This window comes from Lemur catta, chromosome 18 (assembly GCF_020740605.2).
Source record: "Lemur catta isolate mLemCat1 chromosome 18, mLemCat1.pri, whole genome shotgun sequence".
Classification (NCBI taxonomy): Eukaryota; Metazoa; Chordata; class Mammalia; order Primates; family Lemuridae; genus Lemur; species Lemur catta.
The window spans coordinates 25,304,516-25,322,229 of record NC_059145.1 but is presented as its reverse complement, the minus strand read 5'-3'; the positions used below and the strand labels follow the sequence as shown (position 1 = coordinate 25,322,229).

Below are 17,714 nucleotides of genomic sequence, written 5' to 3'. Positions count from 1 at the left end.
GCAGTACATCAACAGCATCTACTACAAAATCCTTGCTTTCTCTACTTTGAGGCAGGGTCCATTTTGGAACTATCAAACTTCAGACTGAAGTAGACTCAAGGCTACCATATATGGCTATATAGGTTGTGCACTATTTAACTCCAAAGATTGCCACTTACATAGACTGCAATGTAATTATTATTACATAGAGCTGTGCAATGAAAAATTTGTAGAACATTCACAGGGACATCAGTATAATTGGCATCATTTGGAGCCATGTAATATACAATCTGCAAAGCTCTACATACTGTTTCTTTTATAAGAAAATCCTCTTATGAAGAGTAGGTATTATTTTTGGAAAAGTGAATAAATTACTTTTAAAGCATTAGACAGAGGCATTTCAGAATAAAAGAGATGACTTCAGTTAACATATTTGTATCAGCCCAGCAGTAGTTACAGGTTCTATGTGGCAATAAAACTCAAGAGACCCAAGGCTTTAAAACCTGACATTATCTCTTCTTAGCCTTTCAGATGGACACAGGACCACAGCCAGCACCTGTGCCTCATTGGAGGCCTTAACTTTTAGCCAAATACCCCACCTTTTGGGCCTCCTCACCTACATAGGGCATGTATAGCCGCCTCACATTCAGGGTATGTGTGTGACACCTTAACACAGAGAAGCTGCAGCCTCATTTCCCCAATCCTTTTGCCTATTCTAGTTCAGTTCATGGCTCTTCCACTCTTGGTGTGGTCCCAACAATTAGGAGTTTCATGGGAAACAAGGCAGATATAACCTTCCACCTATATCTTAATCCCCATTTGATTATTGTATATATTAAGATACATAATCTGAATTTCCAGTGAGACAGTACTATGAGAAAATTGACTCCAAACTTGTTTTAAAGGCAGGACTTGGTTGAGCCCAGGTCTGATATTAATATTTTACTCATAATATTCTACATAAATTTTGATGAGTGAGAACACACTGCTTACAAAATGATGGACTTCATCTCTAAATTCCTGCTCAAAGCAATTGACAAATGCTATAAACTTTCATATAAACAAATGCATAGTTAAAACCAAGTTTTTTTCCTCATTACAGATTAGTCTCATTGTTAATTGAGAATGTTTGGGAAAGAAGATAGGCACACAATATATATTTTAGAAAGATATTTCTCAACTTAATTCTAAATCTTTATCATACACCTGTGCCAATATTCTTGCCCATCTAATCTCTCAGAGGACTATTGTAGAAGTTGAGAAATAGAGGTGGAAAGGAAAGGTGGCCTACTAGATCATCTGCTATTGCTATTGATAAATTGTTGAAACAGTATATCAAGAAGACAGAGGTAATGTTCCCATGAATTAAATATCCATTGTATGCTAGCATAAAGTAGGTACACTGTGAGTACTTGTACAAGCATAGTGCTCTCTGAGTACTAACTAGCGTAACTTACATATTGCATGGGAAAAGATTTTATAGTTAAAACACTGTGGAAAAATTACTCTGTTTCAGAGGGGTTAGTCAACTATATTTTTACTTTTTGGAAACTTTTACTTTCAATCATTCTTTTTCAAGCTTTACTAAAATGAAAATCTAGCTTCTTTTTTTGATCTTCCTGTTTTATTTCTGAAGCATCCTATAGTCTCATCGCTCATCATAATGACTTTTAAAAAGAGAGATGATTTCCTGCTCTTGCGAAACGGCCAATCTATTGCCAACTGGGTCACAACAGAAATGATTTCTCATTGCCCTGGTTGGAATCACTTATATCTCTGAGAGAGCCCATTTTTTTTGGAAAGGAAATCTTGGCAGGCCAATGTCAGTGAACTCTGGGAGGGGCCAGGGATCAGGGAAATTAGGAAAGAGATTGCTACATGGGTTCCAATTGCTCTCTTGCCAGAAAAACATATTGCAAATTGACGTCCTTTGTTTTCCAACTATCAAAGATATAGGAGCAATAGTTTTCTGGGGGAAAGAACACCCTGAACATGCCGATAGCAATACAAACCCTCTAGCATAGGTCTCTAAGAGTCTTGGATGCCTACTGGACTATCTCAGTGCACATCGGCTTTGTTAGGAGCTACAGATGCAACTATGTATGGTCTCCTTCACTCCCTTCCTCTCTTCCTCCCTCCTTCTCTCCTGTCTTTTCTTCATCCCAACAATTGAGCCCATATTATGTATCTGGCACTAAGTATTCAGTGGTGAACTTGATAGACATTGTCTCTGTCTTCATGCATTTTTATAGTCTAGTGGGGAGACCGATGTTAAACAAATGGGCACATAAATATAGAATTACAAATTGCAATCAGTGCTGGGGGAAAAATATGGTGCTAAGGGAAAAAACTGGTGGGAGTGTGAAGAAGGAAGCTTTCCCCGAGGAAACCACATTAAGTTGAACCCTCACTAAAAGTTGAGAAAGAAGGAAAAATGTGGGAGTAGGGGTCAGGCATGTGCGAAGGTCCTGAAACTGAAGGTGTGGACAAGCTTGACTCATCTGAGGGACCAAACAGCCAAGTATTGTTAAAGCTTTGCTAGCAAAGAAAGGTGACTAGTGAGCCCTGAAGTTGAGGCAATAGTCAGGAGTCAGCTCAGTCAGGCTGAAGGCAAAAATGTAAAATGTCTGTTGAGAAATAAAACCTGCAAAAGGAACAAAACTAAAAATTAACAGAGGCCGTGGGACTGCATCTGAGTGACACATTACCTGCCAGGTGGCAACATGTTCCCTCGTAATTATTTGGGGGAACAGTGACCATTTTGCAATGTCAGCAGCACTGAACCTGAGAAATGACAAAACAAAGGTATTTTCTCACCTTTTTCAAGTGATGCTTTGAACTCTAAAGGGTTCGCTGGGACCAATCAAGAAGATTTATGTTGGGCTTGTAGCATTAAGCCTAACGGGTTCATTTAGGACGCATGCTGGTAGCTCAGAAGAATAAAAGGTTGTGCCCTTTTGAACGGAGGCCTGCTGCTTGTTTGACAGAAGATAATAAATAAAAAGACCACAGAGCCCCAGAGCTCTTTGGAAGGTTTGCAATGAGGAAGGTAAAAAATGGCAAACTGGGCCTGGGAGAGGCACCAATGATGAGGGAGCTGGTAAATGGAAATTCGAAGTAATACCTCTCGTTCTTCTAAACTTTTCCATAGCGGTGGCTCATCTGGGGTCCTGTGGCTCTTAATAGAGCTCTGCACTTATTGCTGCCGCCCTCTCTCCTTCCCTCTAGCAACTCTGCCTTATGAAGGGGGGAACTTTCATTATTTGTTGATTAATGAACATCGCACGCGTCAGCTTTTTGTGAGACTGAGAAGCATTTCATCTTTGAACTTAAAGACTTTAATGTGTTCCATCTCCTCTGAAGAAGTATCTTTATTTATTGTGATAAAATAAAACATAACATGAAACGACCATTGTAATCATTTTTTTATTTGTTTTTGAGACAGGGTCTCGCTCTGTTGCCCAGGCTGGAGTGCAGTGGTGTCATCGTAGCTCACTGCAGCCTCAAACTTCCGGGCTCAAGCGATCTTCCTGCTTCAGCTTCCTGAGTAGCTGGGACTACAGCCATGTGCCACCATAGCCACCTAAGTTTTTTATTTTTTGTAGAAACAGGGTCTTGCTATGTTGCCCAGGCTGGTCTCTAACTCCTGGGCTCAAGTGATCCTCCCACCTCAGCCCTCCTAAGTGCTGGGATTACAAAAGTGAGCCACTGTGGCCAACCTCATTTTAACCATTTGTAAGTGTACAGTTTGGCAGCATTAAGTACATTTGCATTGTTGGGCAAACATCATTACCATCCATCTCAAGAATTTTTCATCTTCCCCAACAGAAACTCTGTGCAGTAATCCTCCCTTGTCTGTGGTTTTACTTTCTGAGGCTTCAGTTACCTGCAGTCAATGGCGGTTAGAAAATATTAAGATATTTTTTGAGAGAGCAAGACAGAGACCACATTCACATAACTTTTATTATGGTATATTGTTATAATTGTTCTATTTTATTATTAGTTGCTGTTAATTTCTAATTATGTCTAATTTATAAAGTAAACTTTATCATTTGCATGTATATACAGGAAAAAATGAAGTATATATAAGGTTCAGTACTCTCCAGGGTTTCAGGCATCCACTGGGGGTCTTGGAACATATCCTCTGTGGATAGGTGTGTGTGGGGGGGTTCTGCATCCATTAAACACCTTCTCCCTATTTTTCTCTTTCCCCAGTCCCTGGAAACCACCGTGCTACTTTCTCTATGAATTTGGCTACTCTGGGTACCTCATCTAATTGGAATGATGTAATATTTGTCTCTTGTGACTGGTTTATCTCAGCGTAATGTCTTCAAGTTTCGTCCACGTTGTAGCATATGTCAGAATTTTCTTCTTTTTTAAGGCTGAATATTCCATCGTCTGTATAAATGTATATACCACATTTTGTTTGCCCATTCATTCGTCAGTGGACATTTTGGTTGTAGAGGAAGTATCTTGTAAACATGGAGCAGAGACATGACCTTTTCCATTTCTTATATCTTACTTTTCTTTTTTCCATTCTCTGCCCTTTCCTTCCTTCTCTCCCTCTTTCCTCTCTTCCTCCTCTCTCTCCCTGCATAGAAGGAGGATGAAATTTGACTAAGGCATGTTACCATTGGGAATCTCAAGAACTAATGAAATGACTTCTTTTTTTAAAAAAAAATATAACAGACTTTATTTTTTAGAGCAATTTTAAGTTCGCAGCAAAATTGAGCTGCAAGCACATAGATTTCCCGTGTACTCCCTGCTCCCACACATGCACAGCCTCCCCCGTTATCAGTATTCCTTACCAGAGGGGAACATTTGTTACAATCAATTAACCTACATTGAAACATCATCACCCCAAATCCATAGTTTACATTAGGTAAACCTCTCTTGGCATTGTACATAATCATGTGTGTCCACTATTACAGCATCATACAGAATAGTCTCACTGCCCCAAATGTCCTTGGTGCCCTGCCTATTCATTTCTCCCTCTTCCTAACACCTGGTAATCACTGATATTTTTACTGCCTCCATAGTTTTGTCTTTCCCAGAATGTCATATAGTTGGAAACATATGATATATAGCCTTTCAGATTTGGCTTTTTTTCACTTGATAATATGCATTTAAATTTCCTCCATGTCTTTTTATGGCTTGATAGCTCATTTCAGCATTGGATGCTTTTCCATTGTCTGATGTACCCCAATTGATTTATTTGTTCACTTACTGAAGGATATATACTGGTTGCTTCCAAGTTTTGGCAATTAATGATAAAAGCTGTACTATAAACATCCATGTGCAGGTTTTTGTGTGGACATAAATTCTTGGCTCATTTGGGTAAATACCAAGGATCACAACTGCTGAATTGTACTATATGTAGTTTTGTTAAGACATTGCCAAACTGTCTTCCAAAGTGGCAATGACTTCCTTTTGAGTTTTATTGTTTTCCTTTCAGAAACTAGGAGTCCAGGCTCCATTATAACACTTAAGTCACAGGGTGGCAGTATAGACTAAAAGAGAAAGTAAACAGGGTCTGAAGGTCAGTCCCCTACACAGACAGGGTCTGGCATCAATGGTTGCAATTTCTCCTACTCATACAGAGGTGTCCAGGTGAACTGAGAATGGGAACATGGAATCAGAGAAGTTTTCTATGACTGTTTTAGCCATTAAGTCATTATTTTTGAAAGCCTACCCAGGTGTTTTGCAGAGCAAAAGGACAGGAGACAAGTAGGGTCCCTGAAGGGTTAGGTGATGGTTTGGACATCTGGGATAAATAAGAAGTTGGACAAGAGTCAGGCTTCTTAACCTAGTGACTAGAAGGATGGTAGAACATGATAAAAAAGCAAGTTGGGAGGGTAAGATGTTTATAAAGAAAAAGGCTGACGTGAACATACAATTGGCACTTAGCACTTGCTGATGGAATTAATTAATTTGGAGAATAATAAAAGCTGTTATTTTGATCTAGCTGGAAGACTATGATTTAATGGTGGCTATTTTTCTTTAAATTTGTTTAAATGATTAATAGGAGATTTATAAACCCCATTTATGTTTTCTCATTATTTCCAGTGCTGCAAAGAAAAAACATCCCCAGTTGCCCTTGAAGATAATAAAAGTGAGAGGCTGAGGAAAATCGTTTGCTGTCATCATCTGTGTCAGGTAAGTGTCACAAGGGTGACCTATAATTATCCACTGCCACTTCAATGGAGGGGAACAATTACAGCAAGGGCACTTCTGTGTCATATTTCAATGTGACAGACTTGCAGACCCGATGGGCAGTCAATGCACAAGGCATAAGGTTTTAGAATAATTTCCTCACCCAATAGAGTGGAGATCTTTGTCAGAGAATGTGAAAATTAGCTGAGCAACATTTAACCCTGATTATTTTTATATATGTCTTAGAAACCTAGCCAGAGCTTCATCTTGGGTCAAATATTGAAGAAAAACCAATTATGAAAGATAATGAACTCTATATAAAGTGTAGGCAGGTGTATTCCTACTTGCTCACAGAGAAGGTTGAGAAATTAAACAGTATCACGTGAGTGGCTCTCAGCTAGGTAGGTCAGCAGCAAAAGATTTATATGTGATAATCGTCATTGTAGTAGTAGTAATTATTCATTTAAGATGACCAGTAATGCAAAAAAAAAAAAACCCAGACAGATAATTTTTAATGTACCCAGAGATAACCAGTCATTGTATAGATTTTTCCTGTGCATTTGTATATATTGCCTCTAAGATTACCCCCAGTGATTCCTGCTGCCTTATACTCATGGCCTTGTGTAATCCACTCCCTCTGCATGTGGGCTGGCAAAAGTGATGGGATGTCACTTCAGATATTAGGCTACAAAAGACTGTGGTTTTTATCTTGGATGTACTCTCACTGTTTCTTGTTCCCTCACTGTGATGGAAGCCAGGTGCCATGTTGCAAGCTCCAAGATGGAGAGGCCCATGTGCCAAGGAACTGAGGGAGGGCTTCAGTCAGCAGGCAGTGGGGAACTGAGCCCCTCAGTCCAACATCTTGTGAGGAACTGATTCCTGCTAATACCCATGCTAGTGAGCCTGGAAGTGGATCCTCCCCCATTTGTACCTTCAGATGAAACTGCAGTCCCTGCTGACAGCATGACTGCAGTCTCCTGAGAGACTTGGAGCCAGCAGGACCCACCTAAGCCTCATCCAGATCTCTGACCCACAGAAACTCTGATGTAATAAATGTGCTTTGTTTTAAGCTGCTAGTGTTGCGGTAGTTTGTTAAGTAGTAATAGATAACTAATACGTACATATTTACAAAAGTTGGATTATATTGTCTTATGTCAGCCAGAGTTTTAGCAGTAAACAGAAGGCACTCAGCTAGGATTCTGGAGAGAACTGTGAGCAGCATGAAGAAAATTAACAAAGTATGAAGAGGACGCCAGAGCTTACAACAATGGAAAGGCATCATCATCGCTAGAACTGAAGCAGGAACGGGAGGAAAATGTTACCAGAGGCCAAAGAGAGGTGAGCCACAGAGGGGGAGACTAATGTAGAGGGACACAACCCCTGTGAGAACTGACTGCAGGCAGGGAGGGAGCAGAGAAGAAATACCCTGACCTCTTTCTCCCCCAATAACAATCTTCAGATCTGCCCATGACTTTCATTGGCCAAATCCAACTAGAGACTCTTTCCTAGGGGTCAGCCCCCTAGGGCAGAGAAGAAAACAGAGAAAGTAGAGAATGGGTTTGCAGGGGCATGATGAGAAAATTCAGCACAAGCATATGCTCCTGTGTAACTGTTTTTATGCTTAACATCTTTCTATATCATTAAAGATTCTTCTGCATCATGGTTTTCAATAACTACAAATAAATACTAGAATCAAGTTATCTCTATCACACATCAGTGAACATATTTGATTGCATAAATTCTTATTTTTGTATGATAAACAGTGAAATGAATATCCTTATAGTCATAGTTCTATGAATTTTCTTAAATAGTACCCCAGAGTACAATGCAAGAACTAGAATAGTTGAGGACAAATCACATTTTTTAGGGTTTTGTTGCATCTTGCCATATTGTTCACCAGAAAAGTTACTCTAACTCTGCCTCTCAGGAAAATCTTTGCCTATTTGATATGTTTAAAAATATTTTGTTGTTTTAATTATTGTTGTTTTAATTTTCATTTTGGTATTATTCATGAGTTTAACACATTCACTGCCATGTGAGTTGTATTTAAGTCACGATAGTTTTGAGCCCGAGGCCTTGTGAAGCATATGTAACTCACATGTTTCTTCACCTTGGGAGCCATGAGAATTATTTTTCAAGTTACATATAACTCACGTACAGAAAACAATAAAAAAATAACAAATTTTTCGTTACATTAGAAAAGATTGTTTTGTTTTCGAAGTTTTTATTCTATTTTCATAATAAAACACTGTGGCCCAGAGGAAAAACATTTTTTTTTCTAGTGTGGCAGTCAATGTGTTAAAAATATTTTTCACATGCTCATTAGCTGTATGTGTTTCTTCTTTTGGGATCTTTGCCCATTTTTTTCTATTGGTAATAGTGTATTAGTGTTTTCGTTATAGATTTACGGGAGCTAGTTGCACATTAAAATTTGATGTTATCATATACACTGCACATATTTTTCCCAGTTTAAAAAAATTTCATGCATAGAACCTGTTTCTTTACCTTGAGGATTGTAAAATGTTTACCTTTTTCTTCTAGTACTATTTTAATAGTTTAATTGTGTCAATTAAAAAATTTGGAACTGTTTTTGAAGGCAAAGTATAAGATGGAGATCAAACATTATTTTCCTCTATATGGCTAGCTGACTGTCTCAAAACAATTTACGGAGTCACCTTTTTTTTCTCACTAATTTGAAATGCAAACATAAAGCCACATGAAAAGTGTACCCTGGATTCTATCACTTAAGGGAAAACTGGCCTTTCAAACAGGCCTTTTAAAATTTTCATCTGACTTTCCTTCCATCATATATATTTACTACCCTTTGCATGGGTGGGCCTGATTGGATCACATGAGCCCATAAAAGAGAGAAACAGCCACAGCAGCAGAGATTCTCCTGCTAGCCTGGGGGAAGTAAACTAGTGTGTTTTTGAGAGGGTCTATGGGGGGGTCCACGTGGCAGACAGGAGAGGACTGATGTTATATAGGCAGCCTAGGGAAAAGCGTTCCGGTAGACGGAACAACATGGGCAAAGCGAGGAGGCTTCAAAGTGTATAGTGTGTCTGTGTGTGAGTAGACCAGCCAGTGGGAAGAGTGACAGGAGACGCCAGCTGAGAGGTGTGTGTATCATGCTAAGAACTGGACTTTCTACCATGGGCACCAGAGGGGAATTGTTTCAGCAGGGAAGTGACATGACTATCATTTATAGGGAGCCAGGAACTAGGCTAAGAATTTGCATTTATTGTCTTATTTAATCTATTATATAATACTCCCACCTGAAGAAGTTACTATCAACTTCACTTTACAGAGGGAAAAACTCAATCTTAGAGAAGTTATGACCAAACCCAGTAAGTGATAGCTCAGAATTTGAATCCCATCTAACACCTAAGGCTATTCTGTTCATCATTTCTAGATCATCTTATCTACAAGAGAGTAAGAATAATTGTAAGAATAATTCTAGTAGATGGATTGAAGAGAGGCTAGACAAGAAGCCTGCTAAGACTATTGCGGGGGTTTTGATGAAAGATGGTGAGGGCATGAAGTAAATTTTCAATACTTGGTCTGCTATGTTCATTGTAGCTTTGAGTTTTGGATACTTAACTCGTTGTAGCGTCAGGATCCTCTGTAAAATGAGGACGGTCGTGGTGCTGACATCACAGGGTTTGTGCAAGGATTAAATGAGAAAATGTCTGTCAGTCACCTAGCACCACGTCTGCAGTCGGCCCTTTAACGTATGTAGAAGGCTAGAAGGTATTTAAAAAACATAAAGAAGGTCCACTCCAAGAAACTTTTATTAAGTACTTAACGTGTGCTTCAAGGTGTACACACGGGTGCAACAGCGAACAAGGCAAAACAAGTAAATAACTGACCAAGTAAATAATTTTAAGTGCAATAACTGCCTGTAAGAAGTGGAGGATGCTAATTTTTAACTCAAGAAAACTAAAAAGTATTTTTCTATATTTTTATTTAATAACCTCTGATAATGCGACAATACAACTTCAGACAAAATCTGTACTTTTAAGACCAGAAGATAAACCAAAACGAAATAACCGATTTGGATTCCGAATAATAAGAAAGCACAGGCTGCACCTCTTGAAAGCAGTCCCGCCCCTCCACGCCCTCCCTCCGGTGTTTGCCATTTAGAGTCACCCACTCCACCTTGCGGAGCTTCCCTCTGGATCCCAGCCGACGCTCATTCGCTCGCGAGAGTTCGTCCCTCTGGCTGCAGCACAGGCCGCGGCAGGAGACAGAGGCAGAGAAAAGCCGCGAGACTTAGCTTGATCACACCCCCCCCGAGGCCCCGCCCCTCCTCCCGGCGGAACTGGCCCAGCTCCCCTGGGTTGCACGTGCAGTTGTTGTGGTTCTACGTCACGTGGTCCCAGAGGTACCGGCTCTACCAGTTCCGCCTCCAAGATGGCGGCGCCCAGCGCATGAGGATGTGACCGGCCTCTACTAAATCTCGATTTGTAGCCGCGAGTAGGTCTGCTGGGCCATGGACCAGCCAGGGTTCCTGGCCTCGCTGGTGGTGAGTGCAGGGCGGTGGGGTGGGTTGCTCGGAGTTCCGGAATCCGGCACTGGAGCCCGTGGGGGCTTCTCTGCACTGGCGCTTTCTTCCGGTTTTGCGTGTTGGACTGTCCTCGGGTCACTGGCATCCAGGTCTGGGAGGGAGCTCCGGTGTCCCAGGATCCCAGGATGCCGCCTGGTCTGGTGTCAGGGCCTTTGTGTGTCCTGCCCAGGCGTGAGAGAGAGACGGGGAGCGAGGAGTCCTTGACTCATCGTTTTCCGCAGGTTTCCACTACTCACTGTAATCACTCTTCCCATTATATACTATAATCGCTCCAGAGAACTTGGGAATTAAGGAAATACCTGTAACAAAACAAAATAATCCTTGCTCAGATTGCTCACAGCTCCTTTGTCCAAGACTACGGTTGTCTTTTTGCTGTATCTTTTTTCAGTCTTAGAAAATGATATATTCATCAGTACATAATGCTTTTTTCCCCCAAACCTAGGCTTTGGGGAAATATTGATGAGCACAAATAGCTCATCAATAGTGCTGTGGAGTCAGGAGACAGGCTTAATATTTAATTCCATAGAAAACTGAGAATCAACATGTTTTAATATCAAAAACCAAAAAACAAAGATAAAAAATGCTTTAACAAATATTTTGGAGCCTCTGTTATGGTAGGCCCAGTAGAGAATATTGGATATAGCAGTGAACAAAATAGAGACTGGCTGCTTACATTTTCATTGTAGGGGAGTTGGCAGAGGCAGACAATAAGCAAATATTTTTTAAAACGCCACTTATAGGGCAAATGGAGGTCCAGAGGCATTTATCCACTTAATTATCCAATCTTTGGTGTTGCAGATGTTGGAGATAACATGGTGAACAAGATAGACCTGCTTACAAGGGTCAGGTGTTGATGAAAGAATAGTAAAGTGATTGTTGGGATAAATAACAGGTGGCCTAGGTGCAGGGTGTTATGGGAATATGTGGAAGGAAGGGGTGCCTTAGCCAGACTTCTAGGATGATGGCTTTAAATCTAAATTTGTTGAGACTGATATAAACTAGGTCTTAGAGATATAAAGAAATATATTTACCACTTTCAAGAAGCTTTCCTGTCTAACTGGTGAGATAGCAGTAGTTTTGTCAACTAAAATTCCTGTGCCAGGAACTGGGGTAATCTCTTTACATAAGTTATTCCATTTAATTCTCACAAACAATTGAAGTCTTATCCTGCTTTTCCAAGTGAGGGAACTGGGGTACAGAGAAGTTAGATAACGTGTCCAAAGTCACATGAGTGAGACCCATTTTGTGAGAGTGTTGGGGATCATATTCTAACCCAGGGGGTGTAACCTGGGAGTTCATACCTTTAACTGCTTCTTGAAACTGGCTCTGAAGTCAGCAACAGTAGCAGTTGCTAAAAACAGGTAAGTGCTAGAGTTAACAAAAGAATGGCTTTAAAATGTACTTTATTAAAGTATGATACACATACAGTATTCTTTTTTCCAATGTATTTATACAGGGTAAAATTAGGATCAATAGGTGGAAGTTTCAAGAAATTAGATTTCATTCCAGCTCAAGGAAAAACATTAGCACGTTTTATTTGCCATGTATTCTGCCCACTGGGGCACTGTGGTAGTCCTTGGAGATACAGTGGCAAACCAATTCCCATCTCAAGGGGAGAAAAGCCGACAAATAAAACAGGTAGCACATGATAAGTACTATGAAAGAAGTGAACTGAAGGTATGGTAGAGAGTAGGGAAATATTGGAGAATGTATTTTACATGAAGTGACCAAGGAAGACCATTGAAGAGGTGAGGTGACCTTTAAGGCAAGACCTAAAGGATGGGAAGGGGCTAGACATTTTGATGAGTAGAGGGGAAAGTTTAGTCAAGGGGAGCAGCATATGAGAATCCTTAGGCAGAAATTGCTTAGAATGTTCGAGTGGTGGCTGAGGCCTAGGAAGAAGGTAAGGGTTGTGTGGCAGAGGACGGTATTGGAGAGGTAGGCAAAGCCAGCTGAGGTGAGGCTTTGTGGGCCAGGGAAAAGAATTTGGATTTTATTTGAAGTGTAATGGAAGCCATTGGGAGCTTTTATTATCAAAGTAGTCCAGAAACGGAGTGGCTACTTTTTAAGGTCTGGAGCAGCGGTCTGTAACGTTTCTGGCGCCAGGGCCCAGTTTCATGGAAAACAGCTTTTCCACGGACTGGGGGTGGGGGTATGAGTGGAGTGGGGTGTCGTGGGGGGCGGGGAGGAGGGTCGTGCGGAGCTCAGGTGGTGATGCTTGGAGCTCAGGTGGTGATGCTCCGCCTGTTTCCTAACAGGCCACAGACTGGTACCAGGCTGAGGCTGAGAGTTGGGGACTGCAGGTCTGGGGTGCCTTTGAGGCAGAGTGACAGCTCCTGAGGGAATTCTGTTTGGTTACTATTGTGTTACCAGTGCTTGGCACTTTGTAAGCATTCACCACTACTCCTTGAATGAATGAATGAAAGGCCTAAATGGTTGCTGAAGTCTTGACAAACGAATTCTAAAGATTAAATGAGATAACGTTAAACATGCAGTACAGAGCTTGGCAAGTAGCATACTTTGAAATTCTCTCTCCCTAAAGCTTCATGAAGAGGATAGAACGGGTGTAGAGTTGAATAAGGGGAGAGCTTCTGGGGTGTTAGTTTTCATTTGGAACACAGAGCAGGCTCTTCAGAAAAAAAAACCAAAAACCTCAAAGAGTACGGTGATCAGTGGATACTTCCAGGAAAGCAATTTGGAACTAAGTGTTAACAACCTAAAGATGTTGATAACATTTAACTCAGTGGAGACAAAAGGAAATCATTTAAACATGGAACAAAAAGGGAAGAATTAGGTAAACAATGGGAACTCCATTTCTTAGACTAGTCTGGAGCCATTAAAAATAGCGCTTGTTGGTGCATGCTTGTAATCTCAGCTACTCCGGAGGCTGAGGCAGGAGGAGGCCACCCTGGGCAACATAGTAAGATCTATCTCTAAAAAAAAAAAACACACAAAAAAACAACACACAAAACCCAGTGCTTGTGAAGGGAATGTACTATAATTACATGGAAAATGCTTATGAGATAAGAGAACAAACACAACATTGTGTATATATATGTATGTTTGTGCCTAATTAAAGCTATGTAAAAAAAAAATTACCCTTCATTAAAAAAAAGGGATTGAAATACCCCAAAATAACACCAAGCATTTTTGATGGTACGATTACATTTTCTTTTTCCAATTTTTTAATACAAAAAAACTTGAGTTTTTTTTTTTTTTTTAAATAGCACACCCTTCAATCATATCTCTTTCCTTGCTGCCTGATTCTCTTTCCCTTTTTAGTACTTTACTCTTTCATTGACCCTGTAGTTCATTTATTCTTCTGGCTTTTGACTTAAACCAAAAACATCCCTGCTGCAGTTGACTTTTAATAAGCACGAGGTTACAGGTTAAAAAAAAAAAAACTTTGGCAGTTTGGGTGCTATACAGTGTAAAGTATAGGCAGTCTTTGATTTGATTGGTAGTTTTAGGACTATAAAAATGACTGTAAGCTGAAACTGCAGAATGATCTTAATAATCAATTGGAAAAATTATTTCAGAACCTTAAGATTTTTTGTCAAAACATTAAAAACACTCTTACTGTTGATTGTAAATACATAGGGGAAAAATTGTAAGGCTAATAGTAGTACACTGATTTAAAACATTAGAAACATTAAGAGCTTATGTTTTTAAAACTTATCAAAGTCGTTCAAACATTACTTGCTTCTTGTTGTGTAACTTATGATACAGAGCAAGTGTCTTTTTATGCCTTGGCAAGTTGTCCTACTGCTTTCTGAGTCTGGATCAATTTCCAACATTTTCTTTTTTGTGCTTTTAGTCTTGTGAAATATCTCTGAGAGTTCCTTTAATGTGAAGACTTTTTCCTGGCATAACAACTTCTGGGGCATCTTCGTTCTTTTAATCACAGCCATTTTCCTCGTTTATGTTGATAAGTTTGCTTTCACCTATTTCCCCTGGTTGTGTTATTTAGATTAGTGACAGTGGTGTCAATATTTCACGGTCAGCTATTTCTTCCATAACACCATTTATGTTCAATTTTAACTTCACTTTCAGCCTTATTACTTTTAATTTTTTTTGCTGCACTTTCATCTTTGTCGGTTCTCTCTTATCCATATTTGTAAAATGTCTTGTGGCTCTATTACTGGGAAATGGGTAGGTAACACAGCTACATGCTTTGCTGTCGAGCATGAACTGAGTAACTGGCAGTGACTTCAGTTATTTGCATTGTGATTTGTATACTGAGAGCAAGGAGTGGTGAGGTTTGTACTTTGTGCAGATAATTACAGTTAATATACTGTGGTAACTGAAAATTGCTCCATGTTGTTGGGAGATTCATGTTATTTCAATAAACTGTAGTAGCTGAAATTCATGTGTGTTGATACTGTGTGAAGTAAGGATCGCTTACAGTTTTTTTTTCCCTTAGGTGGTTTTAAAAAGGCTGGGTGGTGATGTCAGCTGGGGAGCTTTTCATAACACTCATGTTGAGTCTTCTCACTGGACCTACCTGCTCTTCTGCTGAGAGCCACTGGCAGAAGGAGCCTTCGAGGGAATGGTATGGGTATACTCTAAAGGAGGTTTTTTTTTTTTTTTTGAAACAGTCTCACTCTCCTGCCCGAGCTAGAGTGCCATGGCGTCATCATAGCTCACAGCAACCTCAAACTCTTGTACTCAAGCGATCCCACTGCCTCAACCTCCTGAGTAGCTGGGACTACAGGCATGCGCCACCATGCCTGGCTAATTTTTTTTTCTATATATATTTTTAGTTGTCCAGATAATTTCTTTCTATTTTTTTAGTAGAGACGGGGTCTTGCTCTTGTTCAGGCTGGTCTTGAACTCCTGAGCTCAAACGATCCACCTGCCTCGGCCTCCCAGAGTGCTAGGATTACAGGTGTGAGCCACCGCGCCCAGCCTAAAGGAGGTTTTTTTGTTTTTCTCTTTTGTTTTTGCCTCAGAACTTTTCTGAATAGTGGCCTACTAGTTTTTATTTTGGAATAAAGGAAAATTATTAATAGTATCTGATGAGAAAGCATTGTTCCAAATTTATAAGAAATTGGAAACTATGCTCCTCTTTCTCAGGGTTGCTTTGTGTGACTTGTTTCTTTTTGGCATTTATGTCAGAGTGAGCAAGTCTTCCTTTTTTTGCTTGCTTTTGTGTTGAGCAGGAAATTATTGAAACACAAGTATATTCCAAATTTTGATCAGCCAGTGGAGCATGCAAGGCACCCTTGGAGACCACCGGTCGTCTGAGGACCACAATTGGGAACCACTGCTGCAAAGGAGGCATTTCTAGTGCATCTCCAATACCACGAGTTGGAACTACCTTTTCTTTCTCATTTTTCTTTCAATTTAAGAGATACTAGGGGGCTGGGTGCAGTGGCTCACACCTGTAATCCTAGCACTCTAGGAGGCTGAGGCAGGAGGATCACTTGAGGTCTGGAGTTCAAAACCAGCCTAGGCAATAGTGAGACTTTGTATCTACAAAAAAAAATTAGTCAGGCATGGTGGCATGTGCCTGAGGTCTCAGCTAATTGGGGAACTGAGGCAGGAGGATCGTTTGAGCCCAGGAGTTTGAAGTTGCAGTGAGCTATGATGATGCCACTGCACTCTAGCCTGGGCAAAAGATTGAGACTGTCTCCAAAAAAAGAAAAAAAAGATAATTGGAAAGTTTTAGTATTTGATAATTTAGCTGTAAATGACTTTTAATGTGCTTTTGTTACCACTTCCAAATCCTAATACTACATGTTGCAAGTTGCTTTAATTATTAAATTTTTTATTATACCGACAAAATTTGAGAAGCATTAATGAAGTGCCAAATAAAGGAAAGATAAAAGTTATATCCACAATTATCCCACTTCTTCAAATCAATTATCTGCTATCTGTTTAACCAGATATATTTTTTGGCCTTTGCTCTGGTATTTAGTGTATAATGCCTCAAAGATATGGCCCCTGCCCTCATGAGGTTATAGTGTAGTAGGAGGTAGATGTTAAAAAGAGAAACTAATTAACTGGGGAATTTCAAATGGTAATAAAACTTAACTGTTTACTGAGAACTTTGACATGTGCTTTTGCATCTTTTTCATAGCTGAAGTCATAGGTACTATTTGTAATCTTTTTAAAAAACTAACATATAAGTTCAAATACAAGGATCATAAAGCAATTTGAACACTAGTATTTCTCTTAAGTTTTTGAAAGTGTTGCTGAATTGTTCCTGCCATGCCTGGCATGATTTGGTTTTCTGTTGAGTCAGTCCATGGGTGATTCTTGTCCAGGAGCAGAATTTGAGGAGAGCTTTTTAATTCATTATTGCTAATGAAAAACTTGAATTTACAGATTTTAATATGTGAATTTATTAATTGAGTTTAATATATGAATGTAATCTTCAGTCTGTGGTAAAGTACTCCTTAGTCTTTTGCATGGTTTCTAATATTGGCATGTCAATATTGGCATTAGCAAACTTTGAAGGATATTTATAGTAACATATTAATCATTCTAAAAATAATAGTTCATATTTATTGATAATTGATTAAGGGTCAGGCATTTTGCTGAGTATATAATAGGTTCATCTTATTGTATTTAGTTCTCATTTAACTTTATTTAATTCTCAAAAACTTTACGAAGTATAAGTGCTGTTTTCCCCTTTTGCATGCATGAGGAAATACAGCCTTAGAGAGGTTAAATAGCTTTCCTAAGGAGACTGAGACTGAAGCCAGGTCTGCCTGATACCAAGGCTGTGTTCTTAGGCAATATTTAATCTGAAAGAATTTCTAGTGAAATTAAGTAATAGTCAAGTCAAATTCCGGAACCATTATTGCATCCTGAGAATAGCTTTACTAAACACAAGTGAATCTACACAGGCCTTTCCGTTAGGATGTGGTGATCAACAGAGGATTTCTGGAGAAGTCACTGTACCACAAAGCTGTCAGTGTGGCTGGGGAATGCTAAGAACAGCAGCAGACAGATAATACTGGCTTTTAGTTGTCAGAATTGCTGTGGCAAACCAGAACAGAGACAATTA

General features: G+C 39.7%; 1 protein-coding gene across 1 annotated transcript in view; it reads left to right on the top strand.

Annotated features, from left to right (window-relative positions):
* Nucleotides 1–10,420: 10,420 nt before the first annotated feature.
* SLC25A26 (solute carrier family 25 member 26) overlaps nt 10,421–17,714 on the top strand; it is a 128,550-nt gene continuing 121,256 nt past the window's right edge. Inside the window, exon 1 of the mRNA XM_045530959.1 lies at nt 10,421–10,657. Within this exon, the coding sequence (XP_045386915.1) occupies nt 10,625–10,657 (33 nt within the window). The 5' untranslated portion in view covers nt 10,421–10,624. The remainder of the gene's footprint in view (nt 10,658–17,714) is intronic.